The 20,042-nt window shown below is 44.9% G+C and overlaps 1 protein-coding gene across 2 annotated transcripts; it reads right to left on the reverse strand.

Moving 5' to 3' along the window:
• Positions 1-19,503, reverse strand: LOC147897150 (thiosulfate sulfurtransferase 16, chloroplastic-like). 2 transcript variants are annotated; one of them, XM_087381908.1, is made up of 6 exons: positions 19,399-19,503; positions 19,182-19,274; positions 5,677-5,750; positions 663-733; positions 457-510; positions 6-351 (listed from the first exon to the last, which is right to left on the reverse strand). In XM_087381908.1, exons 1-6 carry the CDS (start codon positions 19,407-19,409, stop codon positions 271-273), a joined length of 384 nt encoding a protein of 127 aa, XP_087238034.1. In that variant the 5' UTR covers positions 19,410-19,503; the 3' UTR covers positions 6-270. The 2 variants fall into 2 exon arrangements, with proteins under 2 accessions (XP_087238035.1, XP_087238034.1); XM_087381909.1 differs by lacking the exon at positions 19,182-19,274 and having other exon boundaries at positions 1-351; positions 19,399-19,500.
• Between the last annotated feature and the right edge of the window lie 539 nt (positions 19,504-20,042).

Here is a 20,042-nt window from a genome sequence, read left to right on the forward strand (position 1 = left end):
CTGCAAACAATCCAAGTGTTGAATTTCTTGAAGACATTTTATGAACATTGTAACTGTCACATTATCCATAAAGTAAAGTCTTACAAAATTTTACAGCCAGCAAGGATCATGGGATCGGAGCCCCGACACAAACATGGAAAATCACTTGTGCTTTAATACTATTCAACTTTTCAGATTGAACTTGTGTTCTATGAAAGTTTGCATTACTGTCAAACAAAAAGCATGGTTAACAACGTCGTTAACTGCTTCACAGCAAGGTCCTTCTTTGCATCACTCATCTGAGATTGTTTTGAAACCACTTTGTATCCAAGCTGTTATACCGCCTCCCATGTCTTTTAAACCTTTGAAACCCTGAAAGCACATTCAACAATACAAAGAAAACCATATCCATTTTATTGCCTTTTTGAAAGTTCAACATACATCTAGACACTCATGTGAAAAGAGTATAATATGTACCACAGAAGTCAGGTCATTTGCTGCCATCAGTGATCTCCTGCCACTCTGGCATCCCTGTATACAAAGCAGAAAGCTGAAGTCATAAAAACAGCACAAGAACTTTGCTACTTGACATTACAAGAGGCTTCACAACAAATTCAGTGATCAATGAAATTCATAACAAAGAGAAGTTAGATGTTTTGAAAGTGTGCAAAACACCATCATACCACAATAATATTGTCATCCTTACTGAACAACTTGCAAACCTCTTCCACAAAGTTATTATTCTTAGTCATTCCTGTGAGGCAAATAAGAAAACATTGTCACCTCAATAACAGAAAACTTAATGAATGCAAAAAAAATTACAATTGTATTTCTTACATTGTTGAATATTGGAAAGACTAACAGAGTTAAATGATTGGCCCTTTAATTTGTATAACCAGATCCCCAGAATTTATAACAATGCAAGACTCACGCACACAACCACATGCCTTTTGGAGACTTGACTGCACAGTAGAAACTGCAAGAAGCTGGGTTTCAAGTTTCTCATTGTATTTCTTGTTAGCACGTGATTGAACTTTACACCTCATATTCCACAATAGTCTTTCTAAGAATTTAGCCTTTTTCACTGATTGTAGATTAGGAATAATTCATTATAAACACTTTTTGAAGGGTCGTCCTGCCTACCAAGGGTCCCACACCACAAGGCCTAGGCATATATGTATGCAAGGGACCCAACGTGCTGGCAGGATATCGTAGCGTGGTCTAACTGTCATATCTTAGGTTCCAATTGAATATTTTTTGTAAATGGGAATATTTTGAGGGGCCTCTCCAAGTGTCATCCAAGGATTGTACTACAAGGGCCATGTGCCCTTTCTTTGGTCCACATTTAATGCACCTTATTTGGCCATTACCTAAGGTGAGATCAGGCCTATACCTTCAACACTTGTGAGGCTGACAACCATGTATGCAGCACCCTTCTAGGGGAGTGAACTATTGGCGACCGATTGGTGGAGATTAGAGAGGCTACGTGTGATTACGGGGTCCAGGATGATTCGGAGTAAGCCCTCAGTTCCTCATCAGATCATACAGGCACAGTTCGCCATGGCACCACTCCAAATTGATGTCATCTTCTAGATGGTGACATGTCTTCACAGGGTTTGGGCTTTGCCTAGTCGGAGGCTACTGAGGTTGGCATGAGTCATCTAGACGACTAGCCGGGAAGGGATAGCATGGCCTAGTACGCACACATATCCAGATGATTTGCAGTCAGGGTAATCAAATGGACCGTCTCCCCACCTTCCGATACAGCTTGGATGCTCCAAGATCTTTTGAGATGAGATCAACTGTATCATTCGGTTCGATCTACTCCAGCTCTATACAGCATGGAATGTCAGGAGGGGGGGGAGGGGAACTAAGTTCCCCACCAAATCCAATTGTACATGACCAGTTCCTGAGAATAGCAGAGGATGGAGTGATTATCAGACCACAATATCACACTCATTGAGGATTGCCATTGGACAGATGCAAGTCTCGTTCCATTAGCTGAGGATTGAGGCAAAGAGAGCCACATGCACACCTAGAGAGAAGCAAACTTGTAGGTTATACATACTAGTGGAGGTGGAGACAGAGGAGCACTTCCTATGTACTTGCCTAGTCTATTATGAGATCCGAGGATAGTATCACCGTCTCTTTTAGGAGGGGCATGATTTTAGGCCACTCTCTTGGCTGATCCACTTTCATGACCATGTCTGGGTTGGTCTCTATCTGATGGAGATGCGGCGACATAGAGAGACCCTATTGCAGCAAATTAGACACCAAAAGGTGATAGTGCAAGAGGAGACAATGACAAATCGAGCATAGCGACATGTCAACAGATTTCTATGCATTTGAGTCAGCCTTATGCCATAGTGGAGTAGAGGAGCAGATAGCTGACATGAGGACAACATAGATCTATGAAAAGAGATAACACAGAGAAGGGTGTCAAAGAGACAAATACAATTCACAATGCAGAGGTTGACCACAGCACGTATAATGGAGGTTCAGCCCATCTCGGCTGTATTCATAGGGGACCATCCGAGCCGAGGTGTCACCCTTGGTATGGCTCATCGGATACACGATCAAGGAGACCACTCCCCCCCAGAGCAAGAGATGACTTGACAGATAGAGATACAAGATATCTTTGCATCTTACCTGTAGAGCCATCACGGCTCCTAGTTAAGTATTATGAGTACTAGTTTTGAGTTTTTGGGGTTTTGGAGTTTCTAAAGTTTCTTAGCATAGTACTCAGTAAGGGCCCTAGCGAGCCCTTTGCCTCACCCACAAAGGCTTCTATGAGTAACCCTTGGATTGTACTTTGTCTCATAGGCCCGCCAGGCCTCCCAAAGACATAAATCTCTCTCTCTCTTGGAAAGTGCAAACCCCCTATCCCGTCATGTTAGCAGAGATAGGGATGATACCACTTGAAGGGGAAGCTTTGTTGCAAGGTAACGAAGATGGAAACAAGCAAACTCCTGTACAGATCCATGGAGGCAACAAAAATTTCAGGTTGGCATAGAGAGGGAGTCAAATGGATGGAGAGACGGTGGCTACATGCTGTAGATATCCCAAAGGAAGAAGGGGAAATCAGATAGCTAGCCATGCAGAAAATGCTACAGAAATTACAGCAAGAACTGGGAACAAAAATGTAAACCCATGGAGAAGATGAAATGCAGCAATACCTCAAGGAGGATATCCCAATGTTCAAAAGGCACATAATCTGCAGAATGAGAACCAACTCCCACGATTTAGACGTAGAAAAAGGTAGATGGGCCAGACCAAGAATCCCCAAGGAGGCAAGAATCCGTAAAATCTCCCCAACACGAGAGATAGGTACAACACTTCTTCCACTACAAAGCATAGCACATATTTTGGGATGGATTGAACCATGTGACCTGCTCCCTTGGCTAGGTGCTCCCTTGGCTAGGTGCTCTTATATGACATTAGCCATCTCTTTTTATCAGATCCTTTTGACATTTTTAAATCTCCTCCATTTTAGAGCAACGTGGTTGTCTTCCCTTATTTCATTTGGACATTGAATGTCTTCTTCTTCAGCTTCAAACTGCAATGTGCCATAAATGCATTCAATCATGTGCCACTCACGGTCTCCCTTTGGACAAACCATTGGCTCCCATAGAGAACTTAGGCTACAAAACCTGCCCTCCCTTACAACACATGATGAGGATCCAAGTGGACTACAGACTGTGCATTCATTGGGGACGCCAATTCCCATGGAGCAATGCTCCAACACGACCAGATCTCAAGTCATTCATAGCTTGTCGGGCCACGTCAAAGTCTGTGTGTTTTACAACAAACATTCTTATCTTTGAGTTTTGCGGATGTACCAGGGCCATGCATGAGTACAAGTAAAGGTACAACAGCAATGACCTCATCCTAACAATCCTTATTAATGACCCAGCCAAGCAACTAGGTGCATACCTTGAGAGAACTCTCGTTTTTGGATATGGCCAATAGGTTGGCCAAGCACATAGCAACCACATAGGATTTACCAAAAAATGTACTAGTCAGATATAAAAGAGCCATTATCATTATGATAGTGGCTTCTAGTCCCATAGATCCTATAGGGTCCCAAGAACCCTTTAATAGGATCATATCATATCATCTCTCTCTCTCTTTTCTTCTTCTTTTTTGCTTTGTTATCTTCTTCTTCTCCTTTGTTATCTTCCTTTTTAATCTCAAAATTTCAATCCCATACTTGTCTTGTGGGAGGGAGTCCAACAATGTGCCTCACGACTACCCTATTCTGCAAGTCTTGGACAGCTTTCTGTACCTACTGTTTTTCCTCAAGGGAGAGGGAAATCTGGATTGCTGTGGGTGTCAAGGGTGCTGCCATGTGTGTCCTCTCGCAGCACCAAATTTGGAAAGTGAAGGGCGAAAGAAGGGAAAGGGGAAAGAGAAGGAGAAGAAAGTTCCTAGGGCCTTTGGGCACCACAAGGCACCTCAAGGCTTCCAAAGGGCAATGTAGTAGGACCCAAGGGTATTGGAGGGGATCGTGAGTAAGTCAAAGGTGGCAAAAAGAGCCTCAGAAAGATGGCCAAAGCCCAAAGAGAATCAAGAGTAGTAGAGGAGGCAAACACCCCATTCAAGGCCTAATCAAGGATAGAACAGAGGAGGGGAGGCAAAAGGAAGGAGTGGCGAGGAAGAGGAAGAGGAGCGGAAATAGGGTGAGGTAGGCTAGCACGGAGGTAGAGAACGGAGGTAGAGACGAGGTCAAAGCTTTATATTTATATATGTGATTCATGTGTGCGCGCGTGTGTACAAAAAAAAAAGAGTGTGTGTGTGTAAAGCTTTATATTTAATATGTGACTGCGTGCGTGGTGTGTGTGTGTGTACCCAAAAAAAAAGTGTGTCTATATAAACACGCACACCATATAAGTTGGTCGGTACACTTTCCCAATTTATCTCCAATAGAACAATTGCATCAATGTAACAGTCTTCTCCCGTTCACAATAGACTTGAAAATAATAATGTAAATTTAAAATTGTAACATTTTTGGATCATCTAATGTGTATATTATGTCGAATCGTTCAGCATGGTTATAACAGATTTCTCAGACACCAAGCGTGCCAACTGTGGAGCGTGCCGACTGTGGCGATAGTAGGTGCAGATTTCGTGAAGGCGGTGGCATACAAGTGGCACAATTGTTCACTAATGAACACTCATGATGTGAAAGGAGGTTTCACATAATGCTATGGCAAATAAACTTTGTCCTTTGTAGACTTGAACATGTTTGCTGAACACGCCAATTTGTGATGATAAGCAGTAGATTGGTACAAGACTAACTCAGAAGGCAGTATTTGGGATGCTAACTCAGAAGGCAATACTTGCGATGCTAAGCAGATGAGCAGCTCTAACAAAAGCAGTTTTCATACCTTCGGAAGAAAGTATTAACTTTCCAATTCTCATACCTTTGAGAGATGCATAAAGAAAAGCAACATTGATAGACAAAGCCTAAAGGCCTGGACAATGAGGTAGGTATGGAAATCATGCTTGAAGGACTGATTGACAAGAATTATCTGAACAAAACAAGGTTTATACCCCACTAATGCGCTTTTATTTCTCATGATAAAAGATTACTCTTTTGCTTTTCGTTATATTCATATCACTCAACAAAATCGTTGCTAACATTAGGCAGCATATTAAGCAACTCTGAACAATAATATAATTAAGATTAAAAAATACCAGATTCATCCTTGTACATGTAAGGAATGTTCACAGCACTTTCCACATGCCCTTTCACAAATTCCTCATGAGTCCTGAAAGAAAGATCTCATAATCCATCAATGAAACAGGGAGAGTCAAACTTGGAAGGTAAGGGAATGAGCTAACTTTTGTCCATAGATTAAAAAATAAATTAAGAAGGTCCATGCATGATCATTTGAAAAACCAAGAAAATGTCACAATTACCATGTCTTGCAATACAATAAGGCAACTAAAAGAGACAAATTTCTTTGAGAATGAAGTCAAGATTTCACTGCTAGATATCTAACTACACTGCTAGCTAGTTTGATAGCAATGCTAGCCACATAACTATGAATAATATCTAAGAGAATGTAGATTTTCATCTGGTTAAAAATTTAATTATCAAACTAAAACATAGATTTGCCCTTGTGATGATGTCTAGGATGTCTTGGTCGTAGAAAGCCGTCTTCCAAATCTGTAATATTTATATTTTGATATGCAAGATTTGAAAGAGTTGCATTACATTCAATTTGCATTGTCATGGAAACTTGGCATATCTTTGGCATAGAAGCTTCATTGTCATTCAGAGTGAGATAAATCCTTGCAATCTTTAAGAGACTTAATTGCTATTTTCATTAAATAGTATTGAATCTGGATATCTCCACAACCCCAAGGATAAGGTCCCTATTTGATGTGTAAGCCTGCGAAAATATAGAAAAACTAGCCAATTGCAATTATTACGCATTTTTCACCCACCATTTCCCTATGTAATGAAGGGAAAATATAGAAGTCAGTGGAGCTAGCATTCAAGAAAGAGAGTGCCAAATAGGAGGGGACTATAAATGTTGGAATATAAGGTCACCCTGTTAGCCCCCAAATGAGGCGTGCAAAGGGGCTTGACACCATTCTATGTAAGAGGGTAGATGGTGTCATCTTGGCACCTGTACGGGGATTGAAGGAGGCTGTTACATGGGCAGCAACAGTCCATCCTTCTTCACTTAGTTTTAGGGCAGGCCACCAAACCCACCTGAAGTGGTGGTCTTATAACCCTGCATTAGGGCTGACATACAGGCCATTGTATGGGCAGTGTTTGGGGCTGCATATAAGAGTTCATGGAGAGAGTCAAAGGACTAGGAAAGGACAGCACAGCACAAAGGCTGGAGCAGGGCCTGCAAAGAACAGCCTGTTGGCTCGGCAAATAGCCAGCAAGGTACCTGCAGAGGAGGGCTTAAATATGTTGGAATAGGGTTGGTCACCTCCCATTTGTAAGCCCCCATATGAGGAGAGCATGGGGGGGTGAACCATACAGCAAAACACAGAACAATGGTAGCACATGGGCTGTCATGTGGGCAGCTCAAAGAGAGAAGTACCTGGCAGATGGAGCATCTCCTGGAGGGCAGATCTGGCACGGCTATGCTACGAGGCTATCCATGACTAGAGAGGGCCTGGTTGCACAGAGAATAGAACGTGGAATCAAGCGATGACAGCAGCGATGATGTCAGCAACTGTCCACAAGTCCATGTCAACATGTACGGAACTGTTTACGGCAGGATCGTGGGCTGGAAGAGGCCTGACAGGAGGCAGAACAGCAGGGCTGTGTTTTGCAGGGTTTGGGGCAGGATTGAGGGGCCAAAAGACCCTGGATCTGGTCCGGTATGGGCAGGCCTGCCTAGGGCCAGTGGCAGCCTGCCACGTGGTCAGGCAGGGCCAGCCAACCCTCTAAATATGTGCCCCCACCACGGGGGTATTCACAGACCAAGAAGTCGGGTTGGGGGGGACTGTTTGTGTCGGCCAGAACCCCCCTACCCAGTCAGCTATATTGAGGGGCTTTCAGCCCTATAAAAGGGAGGCACTTGGGCCTCATTCTAAATCATCCCAGCAGATTGGAGCAGTAGATCAGCAAGAGTAGGGTCTACTTTTGGAGGTCTACAGGAAGCTGAAGGACTGCAGAGAAAGAGCTTGGTAGGGCTGCACACCTAGCCTGACATTAAGGGCAGCAAGGTGCAAGGATCGGCACATGGTGACTAAGTCTACAAAAGGTCAGTGAGGATCATGTGGGCTCAGGGATCTAGAGGTGCCAAGGTGATAGTAGTACAACTTTTGGTAAGGTGAGAGGACCATGGTTTGGTGGGACTCCGAGCCTCTCTTTTGTATTGTGTCCATTTGAGGACGGAAACATATATTTTGTTGGTACTATATCTCCCTTCGATCACATTCTATTTACTGGCTTGCACACACACACAGACACACATGCTTGTAATTGCTGGGATGCCCTTAAGTCTTCTGTTGCGGGATACCCTCTATATAAGTTCATTTCTAACATGGTATCAAAGCCCTGATTGGAAGTTCATGGGAAATGAAGCTTGAAGGCAAGGACTTTGCTAAAGGACGACCTTCATTCATTGCTCGGGGGAATCTACTTCGACATCTGAAGGATTGTACCCTTGCGAGAAGGAGGGAGGCTCAGGTTCAGACAAGTGTACGACAATCTTACTTTATCTCTTTTCACTTCATTGTCAATGGCCAACAAATATCTTATCCTTAATTTTGGTGGCACGCGCAAGCTTGATGGGACTAATTACCAATTGTGGAAGATGAAGGTCAATAGCAATTTAATGTTGAGAGTGCCGTGGGAGATTGCAACAGGCAGGAGTTAATACCTCAGGCCACATTGACACCAGTGACGGCGACTACATAAGTATGATGGTACCGGTAGATCAGAGAGCCTGGCAGATACGAGATGTGGAGGCATTGGCTATCATTGTGGGCACCACGGAGGATGCCATACTTCCTCACCTACAGACGGTGGACTCTTGCTTCAAGGCTTGGACCATCTTGAGGGACATGAGCTCAACAACGAAGCGAGGATTTTGGACCTCGAGATGGAGCTCTAGGGCATGAGCATGGATGAGGGGGATTCAGTACAGGATCACATCACCAAGATGAAGGTGGTGCGGGAACTATGATGATTGCAGGGTAGAGGGTGCTGCCAGCAGTGACGTTCGAGGAGCTGGTACCATTGCTTCTGTAACAAGAAGCTCGGCAAAAGAAATGTAAAGGAGCCGATGATGAAGCCCTAGTAGCTTAGGCCAAGAGCAAAGGCAAGGGTAAGGGTAAGCTTGGCAAGAAGGACAAATCTAATGAAGGAGTGAACTCTTCACATGCAGAAAAAAAGAAGAGGAGGAAGAAAGAGAAGAAATGCTTCTGTTGTGATGAGCCAGGACATTTTGCTAAGGATTGTAGAAAGAAGAAGGCTGATCGAAAGAAGGGGGCCAGCTCAAAGTTAGAGGAGTCCAAAGCCAATGTGGTGGTCAAAGAGGAGCTTTTCGTGGCGACATCTCCTGGTGTTGCTGAGGTAAAGTACGTAGACCTCGGTGTTACGGTGAAGAACTCTAACATTGAGAGATGGTCGGAAGAGTCAGAAACCTTTGTGAAGGTGATGGACAGTGATTAGTGCCTGGAGCCATCTCGATGCTTGGCTGGTATTGCTGACACAAAGGGGGATCCTTCGACAGGACATGTGGACGCAGAGTCATATGGATGCTGTAACTTAGAGGGGGACAAAATAGGAGTACACATGGATACTTATGGTCCAAGTAATCTCGCATTATACTTGGGATTTTATTTCCTGAGTATGTTATTTGGTTGCAGACCTTGCCAAATGATGGGTTGAAAGACCCTGAGAGTGTCGTCCTTGGAGGACTTCAAGCAGTTCACCCATCATGAGGGGATAGTTGGAGGATGCTGGTACCTGGAATGCACGAATTCGAAAGCACCTACATGAGTGAAGGAGCTGGTGCCATCAAGTGCTACCAAAGATGGACCTGTGTACCAGGGAGGTGTGCTTATGCGGAACCGGACCTGGTGGAGGAGGAGCCACTAGATGAAAATCCAGAAAGAGACATCAACACCGCAATGATTGAGAGGGCTACGACATGGGAGCTACTAGAGCATCCTCATTGGTGGGTTGGCATCAGGCCAAGATGTGTCGGTGACAGGGGGTGTTGGAATAGGATTGCTCACCTCCCCATCTCTAAGCCCCCATATGAGAAGAGCATTTGGGGGGCGGTGGGTGGTTGAACCATAGGGAAAAACACAGGCTGTCACATGGGCTGCCATGTGGGCAGCTCAGAGAGAGAATTACCTGGCAGATGGAGTATCTCTTAGAGGGCAGATCTGGCAGGCTGTCCACGACTGGAGAGGGCCTGAATGCGCAGGAAATAGAGGTTGGATCAAGCAATGATAGCAGCAATGACATCAGCAACTGTCCAGGTGTCCATGTCAGCATGTACAAAACTGTTAACTGCAGGATCGTGGGCTGAAAGAGGCCTGACAGGAGGCGGAACAGCAGGGCTGTGTTTGCGCAGGGTATGGGCAGGCCTGCCTAGGGCCAGTGGCAGCCTGCCACACGGCCAGGCAGGGCCAGCAAACCCTCTACATATGTGCCCCCCCCAGGGGTATTCACAGACCAAGAAGTCAGGTGGGGGGGACTGTTTGGGTTGGCCCAAATCCCCCTACCCAATCGGCTATATTGAGGGGCTTTCAGCCCTATAAAAGGGAGGCACTTGTGCCTCATTCCACACCGACCAGAGCAGCAATCAACCCAGCAGATTGGAGCAGATCAGCAAGTGTAGGGCCGTCTACTGGGGGCTCAAGGACTGCAGACAAAGAGCTTGGTAGGGCTGCACACCAAGCCTGACATTGAGGGCAGCAAGGTGCGGGGATCGGCACACGGTGACTAAGTCTATAGAAAGTCAGTGACGACCACGCGGGCTCAGGGATCTAGAGGTGCCAAGGTGAGGACCGAGGATCACGGTTTGGTGGGACTCTAAGCCTCTCTGTCACGATTTGTGACGTATTCCTTTCTCTATATCTTAGACTTATGGATGGTTTGATGAATGGAGACTTGTGGAAGGGTATGCCCTTTCGACGGGACACTTCCTATAAGGCACAACCCTTCACAAGAGACATTCTATTGAAGAGACATTCCTATTGTAATGTACCCTCTCATCAAGGGTCACACCCTTCACAAGGGGTACACACCTCTTCATGCACATACACTTTGGAGTACACACCTTTTCATGTGTGACTCTTCACTCTCTATATGAGAGAGGCCCAATTGTATGGATGAGACACTACAGACACTCAAGCAATACAATTATTCCTTGTTCTTTGCTATTTCAGTCTCCTTTCTATTCCTTAGCACATTTCTAAATATAGTAAATCTAGGATTTCTTATAGTGGTATCGGAGCAAATTTCGCTCCTGCCTGTAGGAAATGCCCCCCACCTTCTAGCGCCTATCTGATACATCTTTCTCCGCTATAAGGATATCCGTGCACATTGTGCATGGAAGAGCTGGAGAGGATGAGCGTAAAAACTTTTAGCGCCAACCCTGCCTAAAGTTCATCAATGGCCTCTCCATCTCCCACACATCACGCACACCTTTTGATGAAGAGTCTTCACTCCTCACCCAAGGGACACACCCCATCGTGGCAAAAAGGACACACCTATTCATGCGGGGACACCCCTTTTAAAAACAGGGACACACCCCTTCATGAAAAGGTGCACCTATTCCAAGGGTCACACCCCTTTGAATAGGCACACCTTTTGGCACCAAGCACTTATAAAAAGGGTACCTAGAGGGGTTAAAAAGAAAAAAAAAAACAGCCCCAAACTTTAGGTCTACCCTAGGTTACCCAAGGGTCAAATAAACCCACCTTTTAAATTTCTTTTTGGGCACCACCCAACGTAGGCAGCCCAAACGAAAAGACAAAACGGACGATCCCTTTCAAACGCCCATACAGCGTTTTTTCGTCAAACAGGTTTGCCTACCTGCGCAGCCCCTAGCCTCGCCATTTTGCTGCCCTGCTCCCCTCGCCATATGCAGCCCCTAGCCTCGCCAGTCTTTCCGCCCTGGTTCCCTGCTTGCAGCGCCAGATCAGCGATAGCCTCGCCAGCCTGCAGCACTAGATTCAGCATCAGTCTGCCATTTCGGTCGCAAATCAGCCTTGGACACCTGTAGCCTGGTTTCACCATTGACAGCCTGGTTTCGCCAGTGACAGCCTGCAGCCTGGTTTTGCCATTGACAGCCTGGTTTCGCCATTGACAGCCTGCCCCCCCCCTTGTTTCACCACCTTTTCCTGCCAGTTCAGCAGCGGTTCAGCCCTCCTATCGCGATGAGACAGCCTGTTAAATGTGCCCTCTTCCTGTTTTCAAATCCGGACCAGCCAGGCCCCGATCTGCTCCTCACAACCCACTGCAACATGGACCTCCGGACAGAAATCTGCAAGCCTTTTCTACGCAACAAATTGGCAGATTAAATCATTGCCGGGTGGATTCTTTCCATTCTACTTCTAAGGATTCTCTTGTCATTATCAAATTACAGCAAATGAAAGACGCTCCCTTAAAGCATGGAAACCCCTGGTAATTCACCCGGCCTTTCAAGGACACCTCAGGCATCATCTACCACACAATATCGTGTTCAGATTGCACAACCAGCCCATTTCGGAGCTTTGGCATCGTGGGTCTTCTGTGTCACGTGCCCTCCTAGTGATTTGGACCACATCCTATACCTTCTGCGTGAGGCACCTCAAATACATTACTTCCTCAGCACAGTCCAGGTTGTGTTCCACGAGACACGAAGATACCTAGACCCGATATTCCTCAAGAGTTTGCTGTCCATCTTTGGAGAGAATTTTACCCCTCACCTTTGGCATCTCTAGGGTACTCTCCACCTCCTTCAGCTCCCAGATATCCTCCTTTACAGGTTGTACCTTCCCCAAGACAGTATTTACACTCTGAAGGCACTCCTTCTCCTGGATATCCTCCACTTCCGACAGCAGCTCCTTATCCCTTCTCAGATCCTTGGACTCTGCAACCTACTCCTGTACTTTCACGAGCAGTAACACCCATTTCGGCATCACCAGTGTTACCTCAGACAGGACCTCCTTTACCAGATTTCCACGGGTGGTTCCATCCTGCCTCGCCTGCCCCCTCCAACATGAGCAACCTCAGGGAGCAGCCCGAGTCTTCTTCCAGGAATGGTACAAACTAGAGCCTAGGTTCGCGCTTTTCTCACACGGATCTCTGATATGTCGCAACGCTCGCGTGAAGCCTCTCTAGAGATCAAAGACTCAAGTCCAAAAAAGACCCTTGAAGTCAACGTACCAGGCGAAACACTACTGCAACTTCAAATTTCCCAGCTTCAGGACAGCATCTCCGACTTGGTCCAGAAAGTTCAACAACTTCAAGATTCTCGCAGTACCACACATACAGAGGATGACGTGACGCAACCAGGCGACTATGGAGATTCATTCCCACCAGAGGTAGAAAACACCGAACTCCGTGCCCTCTACCGTTTACTTCGAGCTTCCAAAACTAAAAGACTTGACATCAAACTTCCGGAAGCCTCCATTGGTCAATGCAATCGCCGAACAGTTGACCAATGGCTCGCAAAAATGCACATGTATTTTGATACTGTTGACCTCACTGAAGGCAAAAAGATCGCCTTGGCAGCCTCCCTCCTCAAGGATACAGCTTTCCTATGGTGGCAAAGACGCTTAAAGGACGGCAAAAGTGTGTTAACATGGGAACGTTATGAACACGTGCTCCGTAAGCAGTTCATACCTGCCAATGCGGACTTCCAAGCACGATCAAAACTCCGACAGTTGGAGCAAACAGGCTCCCTTTCTTCGTATATCTCTCAGTTCACCACATTGGTGCTGGAGATTGATGATTTAACTGAGGATGATCGCCTTCATGCTTTCATCTCAGGCCTAAATCCCTCGTTACGCATTGATGTCCTTAAAGCAAACATCACCACCACAGCTGGCGCTATTGCTTACGCAAGAGCGCATTACATATTTCCAAAACACAGGGAAGCAGAGTGCTAATCGCACACAGAACTCTACTATGGCCAAAGGTACTCGCCCTCAAGATAACACCAGGTTTCGAAAAAACTCCAGTAATCAAGATCAACGACAGTCTCAAGATCCCTCGAAGACTCAGAAATCATATGCTGGATTCCAACAGAAGCACTCCTCCAAGGATCGCGCCTCTTCTTCTTCACAATGTCATTACCGACATCCCCAACATAAAGGTGCGGCCACTGAATAACAGCTCCAGCACAAAAGGACTTTGTGCCATCTATACAGGCGACCATAGATGGTTCGATTGTCCCAAGCGACCAAAGCAAAATTCCAATATGGAACCTAGCACTTCCCAAACAGAAGATGCTACCCCAGCACAAGACAAGAAAGGCAAAGCTATTCGAATGGCAAATACGATCCACTGAGCCTTGCCAACAACCCCGAACATTCCCTAGCCACTCAAGTACTTTGTGTTCAAGGATCGATTCGTGGAACAACGGTCACTATCCTCATCGACAGTGGCTGCTCTCATAAGTTCCTAGCTAGTTCTATGGTCGACAAACTTCGGTTGACCACCAGTCCTAGTCTCATGGACTATCAGATTGAACTCGCAAATGGAACTACCTTCTTGTGCAACACCAGGATCAAAAACTTGTCTTTTCGCATCCAACATTATACGGACAAGTTGAACTTCGACATCATGCCTCTTTCTCGGTACGATGTCATACTTGGACAACAGTGGCTCTACGACTATGATCCATCAATTAGTTTTCACAGCCATACTATCCAGTTTGTCCACCAAGGAAAACTTATTGAGCTAACTAGTTCTAGGGACTCTCCTTCAACCCCAGTTGCCTCTGCCCTACAAGTAAAGAAGTGGGTTCGTAAACGTCAAGTAAAGACTTCACTTCTGTTGGTTACAGCAGTAGAGGAGACACCAACAAAGGATCCTCCTGAATACCTCAACCAACCTTTTTTCCAGCCCTACCTGGATATTTTCCGCAGGAATTGCCAAAGCAGTTATTATCTCGACGACCAGTGGATCACCCAATCGAACTTATTCCCGGCAGTAATCCACCGTCGAAACCTCCTTATCGGGTTTCTTACACTCAAATCCAAAGACAGGTCACCGAACTACTCGACAAAGGTCACATTCGGCCCAGTCGCAGCCCTTTCGGATCTCCTGTACTACTTATGGAAAAAAAGAATAAGTCAATGCGCCTCTGCATCAACTACCGAGCCCTCAACAAGCTCACTATCAAAAACAAGTATCCATTGCCTCGCATCGATGATCTCTTCGATCAACTTCTACACGCAACACAATTCTCAAAGATTGATCTTCGTTCAGGTTATCATCAAATTCGCATACGAGAAGGCGATGAGTACAAGACAGCTTTTCGAACAAAGTATGGACACTATGAATGTTTGGTCATGCCTTTTGGGTTAAACAATGCCCCAGCCACATTCATGACACTAATGAACGACATCTTCAGGCCTTTCCTCGATAAGTTCGTCATTGTTTACCTCGATGACATCCTCGTTTTCAGTAGATCCCTACATGAGCACAAACAACATCTTCACTAAGTTTTTGAAGTTCTCAGCGCAAATTCTCTCTACATCAACATTGAGAAGAGTGAGTTCTTCAAGACCCAACTCGAATATTTGGGACATGTTATTTCAGCTCAAGGCATCTCTGTGGATCCCAAGAAGGTCGAGGTAATCTGAAACTGGCCTACTCCTAAGAATGTTCATGATGTCCACTCTTTTCTTGGATTGGCAAACTTCTACCATACAAAGGTCTATCAGTTTTCCGAAATCGCAGCTCCTATGTCTGAATTATTGAAAAGCACATCAATTTTTCAGTGGCTTCCCGAAACAGAGTATAGTTTCCAACAACTCAAGCAAGCACTCAGTACCACACCAGTTATGGCTATTGCTGACCCAAACCTTCCATTTGAGGTCATGACCGACGCTTTCGACATCGCTACAGGAGCAGTCTTAATGCAAGAAGGCAAAGTTATTGCTTTTGACAGCCATAAACATTCTGATATCCAAACCCGATACCCGGTTTATGATAAGGAGTTTCTTGCCGTTGTAAATGCTTATCGCTCTTGGAAACATTATCTCATGGGAGCCGACTCGGTGGTCAAGATAGACCATCACTCTTTAAAGTATATCTTAACTCAGCCAGTCATGAACGCTCGACAAGCACGCTGGGTTGAGTTTCTTGCCAACTTTCACATGACCATTGAGTACATTCCAGGACTACGCAATGTAGTTGCAGATGCTCTCAGCAGGTTAACTCTAGCATCAACTATGGTAATCTCTACATTATCTGTGGATGTTCCGAATTCATTCAAAGGAAAGTATTTCAATGATAAAGACTTCGGCACAGCAGTACAAGTTCTTTCCAAAGATCAACCTTCAACTTCTGAACAGAAGATTTTCTCATCCTATTTTTATACGGACGACCTTCTGTACTATCAAGATCGCGTCTGTGTACCACATGACAAGGATGTTCGACGTCTTTTGTTAGAAGAGCATCATGTAGTTCCTTATGCTGCCCATCCAGGCATCAACAAGACTTATAGGTTACTCAGTGCAACATACTACTGGCCTCAGATGAAAAGCGACGTCATCAAAATGGTTACATCTTGCTTATCTTGTCAACAAATGAAAGCAAGCCGACGACTTCCAACAGGACTTCTTCAGCCTCTTCCAGTTCCAATTGAAAGGTGGGAAAGTATTTCCATGGATTTCATTACAACACTACCACGATCCTCCAGAGGTAACACTCAAATTATGGTAATTGTTGATCGATTGTCGAAAATGGCACACTTTGTTGCTTGCAAAAGCAGTGCTGCACAGGCTCCGGACATCGCCAAACTCTTCATACAACACATCTTCCGACACCATGGATTGCCCAAGAATATCATATCCAATAGAGATCCTAAGTTTACCAGTCACTTTTGGATTTCACTGTTCGAATCTTTGGGTACAACTCTACTATTCAGTTCAGCCTACCACCCAGAATAAGATGGCCAGACTAAAAGAGTCAACCAAGTTAAAGAAGAAATGCTTCAACATTATATTCAGTCACGCCTAGCAGCTTGGGAAGAGTATCTACCACTCCTTGAGTTTGCTTATAATAACTCTTTTCATAGTGCCATCAGCATGACTCCATTTCAAGCAGCTTATGGACACACTCCGATCGTACCAACAAATTTTGTACTTCAACATCAAGTGGCCCTAGCTGATCAACTGGTTCAAGAAATGCAAGACATTCTACTCCAAGTCAGGGATCATATGCGAAAAGCGCAAGAGCGGTATCAACGGTCTGCCAACAAACGTAGACGTCACCTGGAATTTAACACTGGTGACATGGTGCTATTGTTTGTAGCCCCACATCGCTATAAGACAGTTAAGTCTGTGTTTCCTAAGTTGCGACCAAGATACTATGGACCTTTCCGGATCATCAAGAAAAATTCACCTTTAAGTTACAAATTGGAATTACCACCATCATGGGGTAAAATCCATCCGACATTTCATATTTCTTGGCTGAAGACGTACATTCCAGGCGATGAAGCAGTTCCTCCTGTAGGTGATTATGTCCCAGAAATCGAAGACGATTATGTTCTCCTTATTCCTGAGCGTATTCTGGACCATTGACAGCGAGAAACTCGACATCGACTTATCACAAAATTCCTTGTTCTTTGGCGAGATCTGGACGACTCCGACGCTACTTGGCAATCTGATGAAGACTTACAACAGTACCCTGACATTTTACAGCAGTATTTTCAGAATTTACAGTGTATATAAGAGAGGCCCAATTGTATGGATGAGACACTACAGATACACTACAGACACTCAAGCAATACAATTATTCCTTGTTCTCTGCTATTTCAGTCTCCTTTGTGTTCCTTAGCACATTTCTAAATATAGTAAATCTAGGATTTCTTACACTCTCTTTTGTATTCTGTCTATTAGAGGACGGAAATATATCTTTTGTTGTTACTCTATCTCCCTTGGATCACAGTCTATTTACTGGCTCACACACACACACACACGGTTGTAAAGTACACATAAGTAAAGAAGTTTTGGATTCCATAGTTAAACACTTCTGCATGTAATTCCTGGGACGTGAGTCTTCCGCTGCTGCGGGATACCCTCTGTATAGGTCTATTTCTACAAAATAGGCCAGGAAACAGGAGCAGTAGGTGGGTAGTAGTACAACTTTTGGTAAGGTCAGAGGACCACAGTTGGTGGGGCTCTGAGCCTCTCTTTTGTATTATGTCCATTTGAGTATCTTTCGTTGTTACTATATCTCCCTTGGATCACAGTCTATTTACTGGCTCACACACACACATGGTTGTGAAGTACAAATAAGTAAAGAAGTTTTGGATTCCATCTTCCACATGTAATTTCTGGGACGCAAGTCTTCCGCTGCTGCAGCGGGATGCCCTCTGTATAGGTTCATTTCTAACAAAAAAGGTCAGGAAACAGGAACAGCAGGTTGGCTGACTTAGCTGCCTATAGACTGGGTTCGCTGACCAACTGCCAAACTTGGCCAGTCTGTGGGATCTGGTTGGCTGAATGAGCATCAGACAGGGCTTCTCGCCCTATAAAGGGCCCCTTGGGGGGCAAACAACACTTCAGTTAGAAGCAGTCCCTCATCCTTGTTGGTACTATGTCTCTCTTGAATCTCTGTCTATTTACTGGCTTGCACACACGTCTATGGTTGTGAAGTACACACAAGTAAAGAAGTTTGATATTATAGTGAAACACTTCCGCGTGTAATTCCTGGGGATGCCCTAACAGTCTTCCGCTGCAGGATAACCTCTCGTAAGATTTCATTTCTAACACAACTCCATTTTCAGGTGATTCGTAAGCAAGGATGATTTGGGCCTTAACTAGTGCCTTGAAAAGAGTCCTATTTCTCGTATTGGGTGCACAAACGGAATATCAACCCGAGTGGTTCGAGTTATAGATGCCATGGAGCATTTAACCAGTTAATCACAGTCATTGCTATAGGGATGTATACAATCATATCATATAATCTCCCTCTCTCTGGAGACGCCATAGCTTGCCATAACTGACCGTGACTTTGAAGCTCGCCATAGTTGACCGTCGGTCAACAACAGACTGTTTGACATTGCAGACTGTTCGTCCAACAGCAAACATTGAAGCTCGCCCAACAGCACTGAGCAGACTTCACTGCAACACGAACAGACATTGCAGACATTGAAAGGTTGCTCAAGGTTCTTGCATGCTTGACTTTTTGGGTTTTTCACTTAGCTCATTCTGAACTATGGGTAGCAGAGGGTGAAGTCCTTCGCTCCGGCGGTGGCTTCCCCCTCATTGCCTCGTACTAGACTCAACAGACCGCAACAACGCATTGAGGACCTCAAACAGGAAAACCAGCAACTCCGAAAAAGTATGAAAGAGCTAACAAATTGTCTATCCATGCTAGAGGATCAATCCAACAATCACCTCAGCTCTCATTTTCTCCTTGAAGGACCTGGTAAGCAAGCTGTCATTGATGTAGTCAAAGCTTACAAGGCTTCGCCCCCTACTCCTCAACCAGTCTCTACAGTTAAAGATCTAGTCCATACTGAAGTACAAGCACTGTAACGGACCTTACGTCCAGATATCGGTATTCAACGCTCAGCAGTTCTTGAGCTACCTGGACCGGTATAGTCGTCACAGCAATTGGCTCTGCAATTCCCGAGCTGAATTTGCAACAGAGAAACATCAAACGAATTGGACGCTCTAAGCGAGTTTATTACAATCGATAAGAAGTGTCTCAGGCAGCAATCAAATGCTAAAGAGGCCATTTGGTGAGGAGATACTCACGTATCCGCCATGGCCAAAAATTTCACACACACAATCCAAGCTCAATTATTTCAGCAGATCGCAGCTTGGCTTCCGTTGCTTGGAGAGGTCAGCTAATGATCGTGCTGCAGCATTTCAACTCCGATAAAATTTCACGCTATTATAATGTAATGTATCTAATATAATTTTGAAATCACCTTGTCCTCCACCATATATTATTAGTGCATCGTAATATTCTTTAGCATGCAATAAAAGTATCCCTCACAATACTTTGCCTTGTGAGTGGCTATATATTATTTAAAACTGCTCTTTAAACAAGATTTGGAGGCCACTATGGCCCTTCCTTTTGGAGTGTCATTATCAGTCCAAGTATAGGTGGCTCGATAAATATTTTGAATAACTTATGAAAAGAAACGATAGGTGTAAATTGGAAGGAAAGGAAAAGAGAAAGAGCAAGTGAAGGTGAAGGAATATTAGTGAGAGAGAGGGGAGAAAAGAGGTGAAAAGGTGTATGAGTGTGTGTGTGTGGTGTATGGGCCATTAAATAAAAGTGGGGATGTGCCTATTTTGGCAAGAGTAATATAAATGTGGTGCCATACAAGAGACAAAGAGAGCCTCCATCTTTAGAGAGGAGTACCTAACAAAAGACAAAAGCTTTAGGATAG

This window comes from Dipteris shenzhenensis, chromosome 11, assembly GCF_047967505.1.
Source record: "Dipteris shenzhenensis isolate YYH24624 ecotype China chromosome 11, Dip_SZ_1.0, whole genome shotgun sequence".
NCBI classification, from domain to species: Eukaryota; Viridiplantae; Streptophyta; class Polypodiopsida; order Gleicheniales; family Dipteridaceae; genus Dipteris; species Dipteris shenzhenensis.